The sequence below is a fragment of the Festucalex cinctus genome, chromosome 16 (genome assembly GCF_051991245.1).
Source record: "Festucalex cinctus isolate MCC-2025b chromosome 16, RoL_Fcin_1.0, whole genome shotgun sequence".
NCBI classification, from domain to species: domain Eukaryota; kingdom Metazoa; phylum Chordata; class Actinopteri; order Syngnathiformes; family Syngnathidae; genus Festucalex; species Festucalex cinctus.
In genome coordinates this window covers 14,131,372-14,147,167 of record NC_135426.1, presented here as the reverse complement: position 1 = coordinate 14,147,167, position 15,796 = coordinate 14,131,372, and the positions used below count along the sequence as shown (strand labels likewise).

Here is a 15,796-nt window from a genome sequence, read left to right as displayed (position 1 = left end):
TGACCTAGCACTCTGATGTGTCTGCTGTGATTGGTTGAGAAAGATAGCAAACCACGAGGTTCAGGTCACTTACATCAACAAATTGGCCGCATGATTTTTGCATGAAAAAAAAATTACAAAAAGAAAGCTGTGTAAGATTGTTCTTGGATAGTGATCAACATCCCCCCTCCCTTCTTTACCTCCACTTTTACCTTCAAAGCTTGAGCGTCCCTCCGCCAAATTATTGTGAGAAAATCGGTTCCGTTCGGCCTTAAGGGCTTGCGAGTGTGGCTCGTCTATAATTAGCTTAATTTAGTCCTATAGGAGGCTTCAAACTAATCAATAGCATACAAACACAGCCCCGCTCTTCCCTCCCAAAAGTAACGTAAAACAGGTCTTAATTAGCATTCACTAAAAATTTCTGAATGATCCAATTTATTGTCAAGCCACTGTTATGTCATTTGACTTTAGCTCTCCATTGAATGACCATTCAAGCTCAAATAAAGCAAGTGTATGGTTAGAACAGAAGTCAACATGAGAACAGCACATTTTAGAGGGAGTGTTGGGGGTGGGGGCGGGTCATGGGAAGGGGGGGGTTGTTCAAGTTCATAGCAACACATGATCAGAAGAAGAAGAAGAAAGCATCAAATCACAATTTCACGGCTTGGTTTTTACTTGGGGTGAATCGGGGGCCACTCAGAAGGGAGAAGGGGATGGGACGCCCGCCTCGGGTCAGCTCAGCCCCCGCCCGAAAACAAACATTTTTCAAATCATAAATTATCAAGGTTGATGCATTCACAGCCACAGAAATGTCAGAACATAATCCCCCCCCCCAACCTTGAAGAGAAGAGACATGTGAGAGCTGTGAAAGAAACAAACTTCAAGCAGATTCTTCTCTCATACTTTTCACTTGCGCGAAAGTCTCGTTTCCATGGCAATGACGTTCATTTCGCCCGTTTGTGTTCCTTTGCTCTTGTGTGTTTGCGGGCTGCGTTTCACCTTGACGCCTGTGAGGACAGATGATCACTTCGGAGGAACAAAAAGACGAGTTGCACAAAGTAGAAGTCGGCTCGATTAGTTTAGACTTTTTTTTCTTTTTTTTTTTTTTCCCGAGTGGTGCCAACTGACTTGTCAAAGTCAGATGCGTTTCCCGAACCGGTTTGATCCTGTATGCTGCATCGCTTTGGAATAAGCTAAGCGGCGACGTGGCAACTTAGCCCTCAAACACACTGAGAGCAAACTCCTAAACCCCAAAATCCCCCCCCCCCCCCCCCCCCCCCCCGCCTCCTCCTCTCCCCCCATCACCCAAAGCGACTGCGCCCGAGGGCGACTTGGGCCCTCGTCCCTCGTTACGCAGCTCGGACAGGCCAGGAAACCCAACGGCGGCCCTTCAATCCAGATTTCAACAAGCGTGGATGGAGCGACATCGTTGATCGAGAATAACAACGCGGCGATTGTCTCTGTCTAACGCTGGCACATAAGCGATAAAACAGGAGAGACTGCGGGATATTCAGCCTGATTGATTGGCCTTGACTCCCGTGATTGGACCACGGTGGAGCGGCGCGTTAAGCTGGCATGATGAAACATCTTCTTTATCTCCAGCACGCACGGGCGATGAGTCACCCGCGCTTCTATTTACTCAGAAGGAGCGCCGGGCAGATGGGCGCTGATGCGGCCGTGTCGTCCTCCTGACAAACATCGTTAGCTCGACCGTCACATCGGGGCCGCTGGCGGCCGTTTCAAATATTTACAGCGAAAAAGGTTGCCGGGAGTGCGAGGCGCTCGGTAATTCGGCTGTGATTGGGCTGCAGATGGAAAAATCCACAGTGGCGACACGCCGGCTTCATATCATCGGCGCGATGGCGCTCTTCATGAGATGTTTACAAATGCTTCGCTCGTGCGGCGGGATGACGGTGTGCCACTTTATTGAGGAGCTCCTCAAAGCGCTACTCTTCCCGTCATGTTGAGACTTACAAGTACCTCGGAGATAAGCGAGATGAGGTCATTCCGAGGTGGAGACTGTTGAGATTAAAATGGCCTTTCTTGATCGATTCAGAGGTGGCAAATCCAGCTCCAGAAAGTAAAAATGCTGCCACAAGTCTGGCTTTAGCCACGAGCAGGCCTGGACTGGGCCATCTGGAGAGGCGGGACAATTCCCGGTGGGCCGTCCTATATTTCTGGCTGCAAATCGCAATCAGCCCATAAATAAAGAGTTTCCACATCATCTTAGGTTGACTGTCTCATTGTTAATCAGCTGTACCACCAATCACCTGATAGGCCATTATATATAGCATTGACTGCCTGCCTTTCTTACTAAGGATGTCACCGAGTTACAATAATTTAAGATCAAAAGTAGCAAAACTTTAATCCACGAATAGAAACAAACAAATCAGAAATAAACAAAGACTGTACTCTTGTAAGAGCATTCAATTATAAATTACATTTTTTGATCAAATGCGATATGAATATCATTGGAGGGAATGTTAATCTATTTTACATTGATACACCAACTGTGAAATTGTGTACTTTTATTAAAATGTGAGCTAAAGTAGGCCGGTCTGAGCCCTGAAACTCCAGCGCTGAAAATGAGCCTGGCCAACGAGTGCTTCTTCTCAAACGGCAATGGATCTCATCAGACCGCAGGTGGAATATATTAGCAGATATTAGAACATTGGTTCTTAACTTATCTCCAGGGGTTCGATGAGTCAGTCTCAGGGGTTCGGCGGCGGTCAAGACACACACCCGACTCAAATGTTTCGTTATATGATACTGCCATTAATTGACTGCAGATTCTCACACTAAAATGCTTGGCCTATCTGTGCTGTAGGGAATTTGGTGCACTCAGTAGTTGACTTGTGGCTGTTGTGATGGTACATTGCATGATTTCTTTATTAGTGTAATCCCTTCATACTAACTCAGAAAGTAGTTGGACAAATATGTGCATTGTGCAATATGAATTCACATGTATCACGGAACGTATGGTGTTCCGCAGGGTTCCATTCTGGAGCCTCTGCTGTTTCCATCTGAAGAAAACAGTGTTGGTTGTTATAAAAGGCTATATAAATGCAGAGCTGAATGAATAGAGACAGCATCTAAACATTTGTGCAGTTCTCGTCCAGCACAACTAGCTAACTAGTAAAATTAGAGGAACACTTCCTAAAGCTGCATAGAGATGGGGCAGCAGGGTTTCCACTTTCTGGACCTGGATTTGCCACCTCCTTATACACTCATGTGGTCCCCCCACTCATTAACATTACTGCAGGAACCCAGCCAAGGTTTAATTGTCTCATGTAATTATGGCTGCCCAACAAAGTCAAAGTTTAATTAACCTGCCGGAGAAGGCGGGAATTTCCACTTCTCGGTCTCGCGTCCCAGCCTGTATTCCATCCCGATCTGTGCCACTCCACAATTAATGAGGCTTAGTGGTTGGCAAGGCAGCGCTTTCTCTGCTTCTCCTCCTCCTCTGCATCGGCTGCTTCAACTTATTAGCATCCACTGTGAGCTTTTTTTCTCTTCCTCTGGTCGTACCTTTCTCTCGGCTTCTATGGACCGCAGAAATGTCGAGCTGTGGCTAAATTATTCACGGTAAATTCCAATGCAGATGCACACCATGTGGACTAACGTACTAAGATACATTCAAGACTTTCAGTCCCAGTGGAGCCGATTTGACTCCTTTGGCTTTTGCCTGGCTGGCGCCGGTTTTGGCGTCTGGAGGGTGCGATAGGGAGCAGGTTTGGTATTTCGCCATTAAAACTTCCAAACACCCACAAAGGGATCATGAAAGAGAGAGACAGGTGTCTTTTCTGCGTAAAGGAGCAGCCTGTCTGCCAATCACTGTGTGCATGCACCTGTGTGGGCATATCAGAGAGTTAGTTGAGCTTCTCCACGGGAGATTAAGCCCGGGCGTAGCATCCACCTCCGAAAGAAGAAGAAGAAGAAAAAAAAAACCCATTCCTGCATTCGATAAGAAGAGAATCGAGTCTCTATTTCTGTCTCAGCCACCTACGGAGCAACCGCAGGAGAGCGTTACACTTTGAGCTTCCCAGATCCCTTTTACCCTCTATATATGCATCTCCAAGGGCAAGATGTCGAAACAATGTATAGGTGGGAAGAGTTGCATGGCGAGCATGCACAAGCCAAGCTGCATCATTTCACAACAGCTCGTTTTTATTTGGAAAGGCGCAGCACAGATTATGGACTTATTCGCATTTCGAATAAAATACTGAAATAAGGGATCAGTGTGATCCCTTACAAAACTGAAATTAATTACTTTGCAAAATCACCGGACCCGATGGCCTACCTTGGGATCCACATCTGGCCAATCCCAGCTGCATAGCGAGGGTAGTAGCGCAGTCGTGCACAAGAACCCCCAAGTCGTACAACCTCACTTGGTAGAACGAGCATCGCAAACCCCCCACCGAGTCGACTCACCGTTTCCAGGCTCGCACTCCTCCAAATCTTCGTCATCGCTCGGACACTCGGCGGAAGCTACCAAAATTTCATCCGCATTCTGCAAACACACAAACACAAAGAAAAGAAAAAAATGCCCATTCAAATGTTTCTATTCCATCAAAATGGCTTTTTTTTTTAAACTCAAGCCCTTAATAAATCATTGTGCACTTCTTACAAGTGAGCAATAAATATCCTTGACTCTTTGTTTAAAACTGTTTTTTCATTTTCCAGCTTCCAGCGTCTTGCTGGCAGCATAAGAAAAAGCCTTGTCAAAAAGCACTTTCAAAGGCCCCATGCAGTCCCCTTTAAACGTCTTGCATTGGAATTGTGTTTCCTGCCGCATGCTTTTGTCACAAATGAAGCCGAAAGGAGACAAGTTTGCCTCAGAAAGCTCTTGTGACAGTCATTTAGACCAGGATCTTAGTTGTACAAGGTTCTGATAGCATATCCAGGTCACATATCTCTCATTTTGATTCAAAGTGTCAGAGCGTATTATTCACCTGTGATCAAAGCTATCAGGGTGGAAAGCCGCTCAGAGCTCGTGGAGGAATTGAAATTTGGGTTGGCCCCGAATACGCTCACGCTTTCTTTAGCAGGCCGTGCTGCATCAGCAGAACTTGAATTTGTACATGCGGCAAAAATCAACCTATGGGGCCACCCGTGCTGTGCCGTAAGATACTTTCTGTTCTTTTGCCAACTTCAAATGCATTAGCAACTGATATTTTGTTTACATGTATTTAGAATGGGACGGCATAGACTCAGTTTAGAGTCAAATTAACTCTACAGGATTTACTGTTAGGGTAATTAATTTATATAACATTTTTCCACCTTACGAGACACTCAAACTACTTTACATTTTCACGAATCAGTCACCTGATGATACAGCATTAGGAGTTCAGTATTTTGCTCAAGGATACTGCAACATGTCCGCCAAGGGGATCGAACCCACAACCTCAAGGATAACAGACGACCACTCTCACCCACTCTCACTGTTGTTTATAATTTTAGAGGCAGCATCCGTAAGTCCAATACTTTGCTTTGTGTATTATTCACCCTCTCAAGCTTTCCCCTTTCCCTATATATCATTAGATGTCCTTTCAAAATAAATGTTAATACAATGAATTATTATTGTTACAATGAACGTCCTTCATTCTTGGACAGTACAGAAATTGTAGTATTTTCCACTTAAATAAAATGTCAACTCGCAAAGGAATTATGGTAAAATGACTTCTTATTGGTGTCCTGCGATTGGCTGGCAACCAGTGTACCCCGCCTACTGCCCAAAGCCAGCTGAGATAGGCTCCAGCACCCCCCACGACCCTTGTGAGGAATAAGCGGTCAAGAAAATGGATGGATGGATGGACTTTTTATTGTTCATTTCTCAATAAACGTTTTGTTTCTTTCTTCTTTTTTTTTTTTTAAGAGTTTTAAAGTTAAATTTGACATTTTATTCTATTGAATAACAGACAAATATTTGTGAAATTATAATACTTTTGTGAACATATTTTAACAATCAAAATCTGTATTTCTAATGGAGTTTTATGGAAAAGTAATTTCATGTTATTTGACACGTAAAATCAGTTTATTTTTGTAAATTAAATAATTTTTAAATTAAAGAAAAAAAATGTCAAATATAAAGTAAAATTCTGTTTTTGTTTTTTTTTACAGTGTGCACATTTATGACAACAACCCCGAAACAATATTGACAATTTGACACACAGGGCCAAATCCAAAGTGTGGTAGCTACTCTATAAATTACATATTGTTAAAGGGATACTTGACTAATTGAACAATTTTCAGCAGTAAAAAGTTCATATTTTGTCTATTAATTAATGTGGTAACTTCATTATTTTTCATGTACAATTAAAACCTTTAAAAAAGTAATTTTTCTACTTGCTGTCGATTGATGATGTCACCTGTCGATTGACGATGACATCACCTGTTTTCTGGGTTTGTTCAGTTAACTGAGCCATGATTGGTCGTTACCTACTTCCTCAGCAAAGATGATGTCATCATCAGTCGACAGCAAGTAGAAAAATTATTTTTTTAAGGTATTAATTGAACATGAAAAGTAATTAAGCAATGAAAAAGTAATGAAAAAGTAATGAAGTTACCACATTAATTAATAGACAAAATATGAGCTTTTTACTGCTGAAAATGGCTCAATGAGTCAAGTATTCTAGTATTTCCCTGTAATTGGCTGGCAACCAGTTCAGGGTGTACCCCGCCTACTGCCCGAAGCCAGCTGGGATAGGCTCCCCGAGACCCTTGTGAGGAATAACGGTTTAAAAAATGGACGGTTGGATCGAAACATTATTTCCTATGGTAATGGTCAAGTTGCTCCAAAATGCCTCCCACGACGACCTACCTGCGTGACACTGTCCCTGATAGTGGGCGAGCGCTGTTTGCGGGTGGTGGTGGTGGCCATGGTGGTGGTGGTCTCCATGATGGTGGTAGACATGTCAGCCAGCGGCGTGGTGGAGGTGGTGTCGGTGGCGAGCACCGAGGGCACGTCGCCCACCAACCGCAGGCTTCCCTGCGACTGCACGTTGGGGTCGCCCTCGGCGGCCAGCTTGAGCACCTGCAGGCCGTTGTAGTACAGGCCCGAGATCTGGCCCTGGAAGTGGCGGCCTTTCTCGCCGCCGCCGATTTTGATGAACGCTTGGCTGTTAAAGATGGTCAGCTGTCGACCTGAGAGGATGCGAGGAGAAGGTCGGACGTGAGAGTGGGAGGGGAATGGACAGGAAGACGAGAGAGGAGAGAAAATGTCGAGAAAGAAGAGCACAAGTAAGTCTCAAGAACCCAAAGTGGCAAACACGTGCACGAGCAAAGACATGAAAAGTATTCCACCAAGCAGCATACTTTTTTGTTCATTATTATAACTACTTCTTTGGCGTACTAATTAACAAATCTTGTTTGCAATCAATGGCCCACATTTGTGGGAGTATTTTGTTAGTATAGTATCCCAAGAAAGTCTGACAGGAAACTAAAGGTGTTCTGGCAAACCTGTTGGGGTGTACTCATTTATGCTGAGCACTGTATCAGAAGACTTTAGCTGAACTGGACTGCTTGGTGGAAAGACGGCAGCAGAGGCTCAGTCCAATTTCACAGGGGGGCTTCCTGATAACACTTTAGGGCCACTGTATGGTGGACAGTTGACTTCGATTAGGGCAGACCGCTGTGTGTCGTAAGGGAATGGATCTCATCAGACCGCAGATGCAATGTATTACAACAACTTGGTGTTATTGACCTCCAATACGCGAGAGCTGCACAATGATAAAGCACCTCTGTCATGGGGAAAAATCATTGTCAGGCCTGTTGTAGGTAATGTTTAATTCAGCAGGGGTTGCTCATTACCCTTAATCTGGATGGATGGATGGATGGATGGATGAAGAGGGAAGGAAGCCTGAATGCTTAACCAGGGACTGTTAGAGGTGAAGTCAAACGCAGGATTCTCCCTAGTATACCAATAACAGAGCCCACGCGAGGGATAATCAAAGAGGGTTAAAAAAAAAAAACAGCATTGAGGAGGTAATTATAAACGACGAGCCATTTTGCTTTCTCATGAAATCAATCTATGTAAGGGAAGCGCAAAACGCATCCAATACCAATGGGAGGCTGTAATATTTATAGATGATGCAGACTGCTGAAATGAGAGAAGCTTTGGGCCTGGTGGGAGCGAGTACCACCGTCATTTTACACCCTGTGCAGACGGCGCATATTAGCGTTTAATAAAGACTAATTAATCGTCTAAACACAGTTGCAATATTGCTTTCCGGTGGCGTTGGAAGCGCGCGCCCACACAACAACATCAGGGCAAGACATCCATGTGAGTTTTGAATGTGCACAGTGGGCACTTCACTCACTATTGACCCTCTTCAGCTATATAGGGGCAACAAAAAGAATGGAAAATAGTAGACAGGTGCTCTATTGATGACAATCTTGATTCTTTGGAAAAGCAGAATTTTTGATAGGAGTCTTGTTATATAAATTCAGTTTTCATATAGTTAAAGGCAGGGTCTTCCGTTTTCACTCAGGAAATTGCACTTTATAAATACAGGATGTATAGCCATGAATTCCTTCTCAATCGACACCTCTGGGCTTCTGTTAACTCATTCACTGCCATTGACGGAAAAAGACGTCAAATGATGCATTTTTGGGCTGGCAGTGAATGTGTTAATATGTGGTGGTGATTTTTTTCCTAAACCCCACCCCCCAGCCTGTATTTTGCCATTTTGTGTTTGTTTTGTCAACAGCGGGACGTTTCTGTGGACAGACAGTCGTTTACCCCACCAGCCAATCGCAGAGTGTCACTGTCGGCAGACAGGGCCGGGCAAATTTGTCGGGTGCATGACGTCACTCCCGCGGCAACTTGACAGCACGTACGGATTTTTTTTTTTTTTTACTCACTCAAGCTTGTGTGAGTGAGTAAGTGGGAAAAAAAATTAAATAAAAATTTGTGCGTGCTGTCAAGTTGCTGCGGAAGTGACGTCATGCAGCCGACAAATTCACCCAGCCCCGTCTGCTGACAGTGAGTGACACGCCCCCTGGCACCCCTCCCTCTGTGATTGGCCAGAGGGTTAAACAACTGTGTGTTGGCAAAAGAAACACAAAAATGGCAAAATACAGGCTGGGGGGTGGTTAGGAAAAAATCCCCACCACACATTAACAGAAGCCCAGAGGTGTCGATTGAGAAGGAATTCATGGCTATACATCCTGTATGTAAAGTGTATTTTCCACGGAAGACCCTGCCTTTAAAGGGGACGTCAAAAAAAAATAAATCTTGACAATATGTTCTATGCCGCCCCACTCGTCTAAATACAGTATTTCGGTTAATTATTGTGATAGTAGAATATGAGTTAAGCAGCAAAATCCAGTAGTGACAACAAGATGAGCTAACAACCAATTACAGCTCAGTTTCAGAAACAGGTGAGCTGTGATTGGTCGTTGCCTGAGCCCTGAGCAACTGTGATGTCATCTACAGTTGACAAATGGGGCAAAATGGCCGCCCCCCTTTTTTTTTTTTAGACTAGTGAGGTCACATATAGGCAAGGAAAGTTGATATAACATATTATTGTCCAGAAATGTTTAAAGTTGATTTCTCTTTTAAGAAGGAAACAAACATTACAAGTGAGAGGACCGTTCTTGTGCAGGGTCTTTGTTAAGAGGACAGCCTGGAGGGTCTTTCATTTCATGCAATCAGGCCCAAGTGGTTCCCAATACTCTCAAGTGGAAGACACCCAGAGGGTGGCGTTGGCTCCGTTTCGTTGAAGTTGGTCTCAAAAAGAGCAACTTTGTGTATCGCATGTTCGGTTACACAGCGAGCCAAAGTCCGGTAATCAATATTACAAAGAGATTTTTTTTAGGTGGGTTGAATAAAACCTTTAAATATCATTGCACATAAAGCAGTTCTCATTTGTTTTTTTGTTTTTTTAAATAGGGCCCCAGGCTCTGTGGGGGCGACCTACTTACTCCCACGCCATGGAACGCGCTTGATGATTCTGGAATTTACTTGCTTAGATCAGTGTTTGTTTTGATTGAGGCTCTGATGAAGCGATCCTTTTGTGGGTCAAGTCAAAAGTGAAGCGAGAGCATTATGAGCCAATTTGGGGTTCGGCTGGCGCATTTCAAGTAGCTCCGGCACAAAATGGCTGGGCGGTGAACAGTGGATGGAAAAATGCCAATGAGATGACCTTTTGGGTGTGATATCTGCCCTTTGCAATGTAACGTTTATTTACACCTTTACCTTTGTGTGTACATGTGTGTGTGTAGCGGTTTGATGGGTTTCGGGCTGCTCCTCCCTCGCAAATCTTCGCCAGGCGAGGACAGTAGGCGGCCAAGGCTTTCGTTGAAGCACATACATTGCTGTACACAAGGCTTTAATTAACTGTAGCGACGTGAGCCACCAAAGGCTATTCAAAATGGTGTAAAAAAAATTCTAAAGAAAATTGGATTTTTGATTGACACGGTCAGAGATATGTTTGCTATATATTTGAGACTGCGGTTGTAGTTTGCTGCACTGCATCATACTGAGAAGTAATGTATTAGCAGGGCAGTACAGTGGACACCTGCTCACAAAAGACCTTAACGAAGACATATCAATACATCAAAATGTGAAATCTGTTCATATTAGGGGTGTCAGGCGATTAAATATTTGAATCGTAATTACATGACTTCAATAGTTAACTCACAATGTTAAACTAATAGAAATTTGGTGCATCTTTTAATCTTTCATACACTAATTTCATAATAATTCTTAACATTTAGTTAAAAATAAAAAGCTGTACTGTACTGTAAAAAAACGACTGTGATGTTGGTCATTTTTCTGCCACTAGATGGCATAATTGTGTTTTTAAGACATTGGTGACAGCTCAGCTCAGTGAATTTTTCTTTTCATATTAAAAGCTACGTAATCCTTAACATGAAGTAACTTTTTGCACATTTTTAAAATTGCAAAATACAACCTGACCCCAGTCTCCACAAATACATGATTTATTATTAAATTTATTAAAGCTAAATTTTTATGTGGACGTGTCTGCTACAGGCTTTCCAAGTAAGGGGTGCTCATTAAACGCACATTAAAAAAAAATAGTGGAGTTAAAGGAACAATAAATTAATGCACTACTTTTTACACCCCTAGTACATATAAATCCAACCCAAATAGATGACAAACTAACCTCTGTACCTAAAGCCAACCGTATATCAAGCAAATGACGACTAACACTCTTAGACGAAAGGTTGACAGGACGCATGGAAACGAAAAGTCCTGCTTTCTCTTTTTACGTCTCAAATCCCAAATGCAGCTTCCGAAGCGTGTCGGAATAATGACATACTTAACCTTGGGGAAATGGCGGGATTGATTAGTGTTGAAGCAGACCACACAGGCATATACTGTATTGTAAAGGCTTTTTACATTCAGCTGGCCACAATCTTTGCTACACGAGTGCAGAATACAAGAGCTGCATCAGATAATAATGCTCAATCTCAGATAGGAGGAATTAGTGAGCCAAGCCAAGAAGGCTGACTTGGCTCGCTGAATACCGGCTGCGGAGGTACGCTCGATACTTTTAGCCCTCCATGATCTGGCATGAGGGATTATTTGTGGGAGATTGGAGAGAGGGAATGATGCTCTAAATGGACCGGTCGGAAAAGGACTTCATCCGGAGGGTCTCTTGCGCCTCGCTTCCTCTTTCCTTAACATATAAGAGCAAGGAGGTTTTTGCTCTTGAAAGTTGGCCCCATACTTAATGGCTTTGTGTTTACTAGCAACGCTGCAGCCTGAAGCCTTCCATATAAACAAACGTGAACTTCCTCCTCAGATGAAAATGTCAGTCAGAAGAGAGTACAAAGGAGGTGGGGTGGAGTTCTGACACAACCCATTACGAAGTGTTCCCAAGTTACTCCCAAAGCGCGACACTCTCTTTGGTAATTAAGAGTGCTTTTTTTTTTTTTTTTAAACTCCACAGAAGTGGGGCGGATTTCGTGGTCGAGCACCGTGGATAAATTGTGTCTGACAACGGAGACAAGTGGCGAAACACAGCATGAAGTTAAGACTGAAAGCCCGGCGAGGCGGCGCCTGGTCCCCGAAGGGAGCCGAGGGTGCTCCGGACGAGACGACCAATCGTATAAAGTCCCCCGAGAGAGGAGCAATTTAATCCGATGTACTTCTATTTGATCTACATATCCCGACGTCTACAGAACGCCAATGCTGTCGGGAGAGCGTTATAGAGAGACCATGCTGGTTGGTTCAAGAAATCGACCTTTAACGCAAAAAGAATGGCGATTGTAATTGAATTGGTTTGTCTAACTTGTGTTCCTTGGCCCTCAACACTCAACAATTGGAAGGAAGAAGCGAGACCCCCCTCGATGTTCTACCTAAGTGTTGGTTTTCTTGGCTGTCTTCTTACTTTGTTATTCAGCCCATTTACATGAGACGAGGTATAAAATCTGTGCTTGAAATCCCTTCTGGGGCAGCTATTGACATACTGCCAGTCACTATATTTATACTGTTGTCTGACCTCTTAGCAAAGACCAAGTTATTTTGTCTGCTTTTGATTTATCAGGTGTTCCCAAACAAATGATGTCATGGCATCAGCTCAAAGCACTTGTATGTCATCCCGATGATTCTTGCCACACTTGCTTTCATTTGGCTTTCATATACACGCAATTCCTAAAAGAATGCCAATTATTTGCTATTATTGTAATTTTCTACTCAGGGGAAACGATACCGGGAGCGGAGTTGCGATTGTCTGAGACGATCTGAGGAGGAAATGGAGAGGGCAGATGAGGATGACTGATCCATCACAGCGCTACAGAGAGATGCAAAGAAGAGAGGACTGAAAGTTTCAGATGGAACTTTGGAGACTGATTTGTTCCCTTCATTACTTCCCCGCAATGGCTGCCGCTTTGGATTTAGTCAGCTGGCAGGGAATAGGAAGGAGATGCTCACTGCGATCTGGATCAGGCTCGACAGGGATGAGATTGGGGAGATGTGCGACTCGGGTCGCTGTTCAGTGGGCCGAGCGGGATTGGGTCTTTTTTTTCTAATGTGTGGCTAATGGTTTAGGGCACCTGGGTCAAAAGGTTGAGGCACTGATATAATGACAACAAAGCCGGGTGGTACCAAAACCTGGACCATTTGGGAATGGTCCAAGCTCTTTACCAGCATCATTCACAAGAATCCAAACAATGATACACAAAACATGCTCCATTTTCTCAGTGGTGAAAACAATAAATGTTAAAGGGACAGGAGTTGAAAAGCCACCGTCGAATTCGGAGCTGCTTTGTTTTAACCCTCTGAGCACGAGAGGAAGATAAAAAGAAGCGCATCGCCACTTGAAGGTGTTCGTCTTTAGAGTCAGTTAGAACTTGGTTAGCTTTTTCTCGAGCAATCGCTGTAGCTCGTCCAATGGGGTTTATAAGAATTTATAATAGGGTTAAAACTGAGGGCTTTCAGGGCAAACGTGTCAAATTGCTCCTACTTGTCATTGGAGAAGCCCTCAGTGGTTAGTGTGTTAGGTGGTTAGATTCTGCTCGAGTCTTTAATAACCCTTTGAGCTTGGACGTGTCCCCCCCCTACTCCCGCAATCGTATTCAATCAAGTTCCCAAATAAGTGAACACCTCCAGCAATATGCATGTCATGCTAAGATTCATTTATTCCTCACGTAATCCCAACGCTCTCCTCTGAAGATGAAAGGGAATAATGCATGCGCATTTGGTGGCACGCACAAATCATTCGGGAAGTGGGCGAGTCATCTCTTATTGATCGGCTGTTTCGCTCGACTTTCATCTCCCGGGCCGCTTCTGATTGGGATTTGTGTCGGAAGCAGTCTGAGCGGAGGTGACGCGGGGCGACAAAGACCCGCTTTTGTTTCTGTGAAATAAACATGCGGGCCTTCATCCTGTTTGTGTGACGCGCAAAGCTCGTGATTCTGGTTCGGGAGACTCGAGCACCTTCATTGTGGTGGTGGGCAGGCGGGACGTTCAGCACTCAAAGGGTTGAAACGAGCATCACTTTGGACAGTCCCTTTAACTTTTAGTGACTTTCTTGTGTCATTTCCCCCTTATAATATATTAATAGTCACATTCATCCAACAAAAGACACAGGAATGACACAAAGAGTCTTTTTTTTTTAAGGGGGAGGTGGGGTTATGTCAGGTTATTTGGGGGTTAGTTCTCTGAAGAGATGCAGTCCAAGTTTAAGGATTTGCTCACCTGGGCGTTAACACAGAGAAAATTGAAATCCCGATTGCATCACTTTGGAAGACTTTGAAACTTGACTCATTGGTTGGATACGAGTATTGGGAGGGAGGGGGGCGGAGCTCCAGGTCACATGGTTCTGCATCTCTTCCAGAGCGGCGGTTAGCGGTAGATCATTAGTGGAGTTAAAGTGATTTTATTACCTTTGTCGAGTAGCCACTCGTCAACTACCCGACCGAGGCGGTATGGGATTCTTTGTCTAGCAATAGCCAGGCGCTCATTATCAAAGTTCCCTTTAAGAAATTTGGAGAAAAATTAGGAGAGGTTACAAATAATCATAATAAAACAAGGAAAATCTGGAAGTTAAAAGGTTAGAGGTTAGAAGGGCAAAATGGCAAATGTTTAGCATAAAAGTTATATGTGCGTTAAAGGTTTTAGTTAGGACATCAAGAGCTTGAGGATGTTTTGGGGCTACTTTGCTTGGTTAAGAACATTCTAGTTACCCTGTATTTATATGCTTTTAACTCACGAAGACGTAAGACAGTTTTATAATTGATTTAGACAGATTGCATTTATAGAAGTATCCACTCACAGCATTAAACTTGTCCCACATTTAGTACACTTAAATGCATTTGCAGTCACATAAACAAAGCCAAGCAATCATTAGGATAGCAGGATAATTGCACTCAGTGAATAAAACTGGAAATTAAACCGTTCACCTTCAGCAATAAAATATCTTTCATGCTTGTTTCAAGGAAGACATTTTGTTAGTACAACAACTTGTGGACACCCTTCCCCCGTTCTTGAAATTAACTGAGCGCTTTGCAGAGGTGCATGGCAATTAACTCATTTGCTCCCAATAACGTGTAAATACGTCTTTTTTTAATGTTGTGTGTCCCAAGGACGTATTTATACGTTTTTTTTTTTTTTTTTTTTTTTTTTTTTTTTTTTTTTTTTAATGCTAGAACATACAGAAGGCTTTGATGCAGCCTCTGAACTGCAAAGAACGGTTGCAGAAATGGTAGTGGTAGTTATTACACAAACGGCCAGCAGGTGGCAGCAGAGCAAAGGAGATCAACCAGGGCGATCTAGAAAAAAAGCTAAATTACTTAGAATTTTAAATAGATTTGTGAAAACTGATGAAACTTAGCTCTCTTCTAATGCTAATTGCTGCAAAGAGAAGATACTTTAATCTTTCTTTTGGTAGATTCCATGCGTTTATAGCAATTGAACACAATATTCTGTGGGCCTTGCAAAATCAGTCAAAATCCAGTAAAACAGCCGGGAGCGAACAGGATTGCTTCTGTGAAAATGGCTGGGAGTGAATGAGAGCAAACTTCTTCTCCTTCGATGCGCTTCAATCAAACTCGGGGTCAGAAGTAGGAGTTGCTGTAAATAATTAAGAATTGTGCGAATACAATTCAAACTCTCATATTCTACATATTCAATCGTTAAGAGCCGTCCACCCTCCAATTCTCCATATCAGACTTTATTGCAAATGCACCGAGTGTATCCTATCCTCCACTGAAAACTGGTGCGCTGCCGCAGTGATCCAAAGTAGGCTGTCTCATACCACTGCACTACCCGCTTCTGCTCCCCAGGGGGCTCTCTACCTCCGCCAGCACCATCCGACAGGAAGCCCGTCTGTGAGCTTACACATTGAGA

General features: G+C 43.6%; 1 protein-coding gene across 9 annotated transcripts in view; it reads right to left on the bottom strand.

Annotated features, from left to right (window-relative positions):
• Window positions 1-15,796, bottom strand: part of LOC144003105 (neurexin-2-like) — a 392,228-nt gene that overhangs the window by 2,604 nt on the left and 373,828 nt on the right. For 7 of the 9 annotated variants that reach the window (XM_077498934.1, XM_077498935.1, XM_077498938.1 and 4 more), the window contains 3 exons: window positions 14,335-14,424; window positions 6,800-7,122; window positions 4,411-4,489 (listed from right to left, as the gene is read on the bottom strand). In XM_077498934.1, coding sequence (XP_077355060.1) covers window positions 4,411-4,489; window positions 6,800-7,122; window positions 14,335-14,424 — 492 coding nt within the window. The remainder of the gene's footprint in view (window positions 1-4,410; window positions 4,490-6,799; window positions 7,123-14,334; window positions 14,425-15,796) is intronic. The other 2 variants (XM_077498936.1, XM_077498942.1) reach the window with 1 other exon arrangement.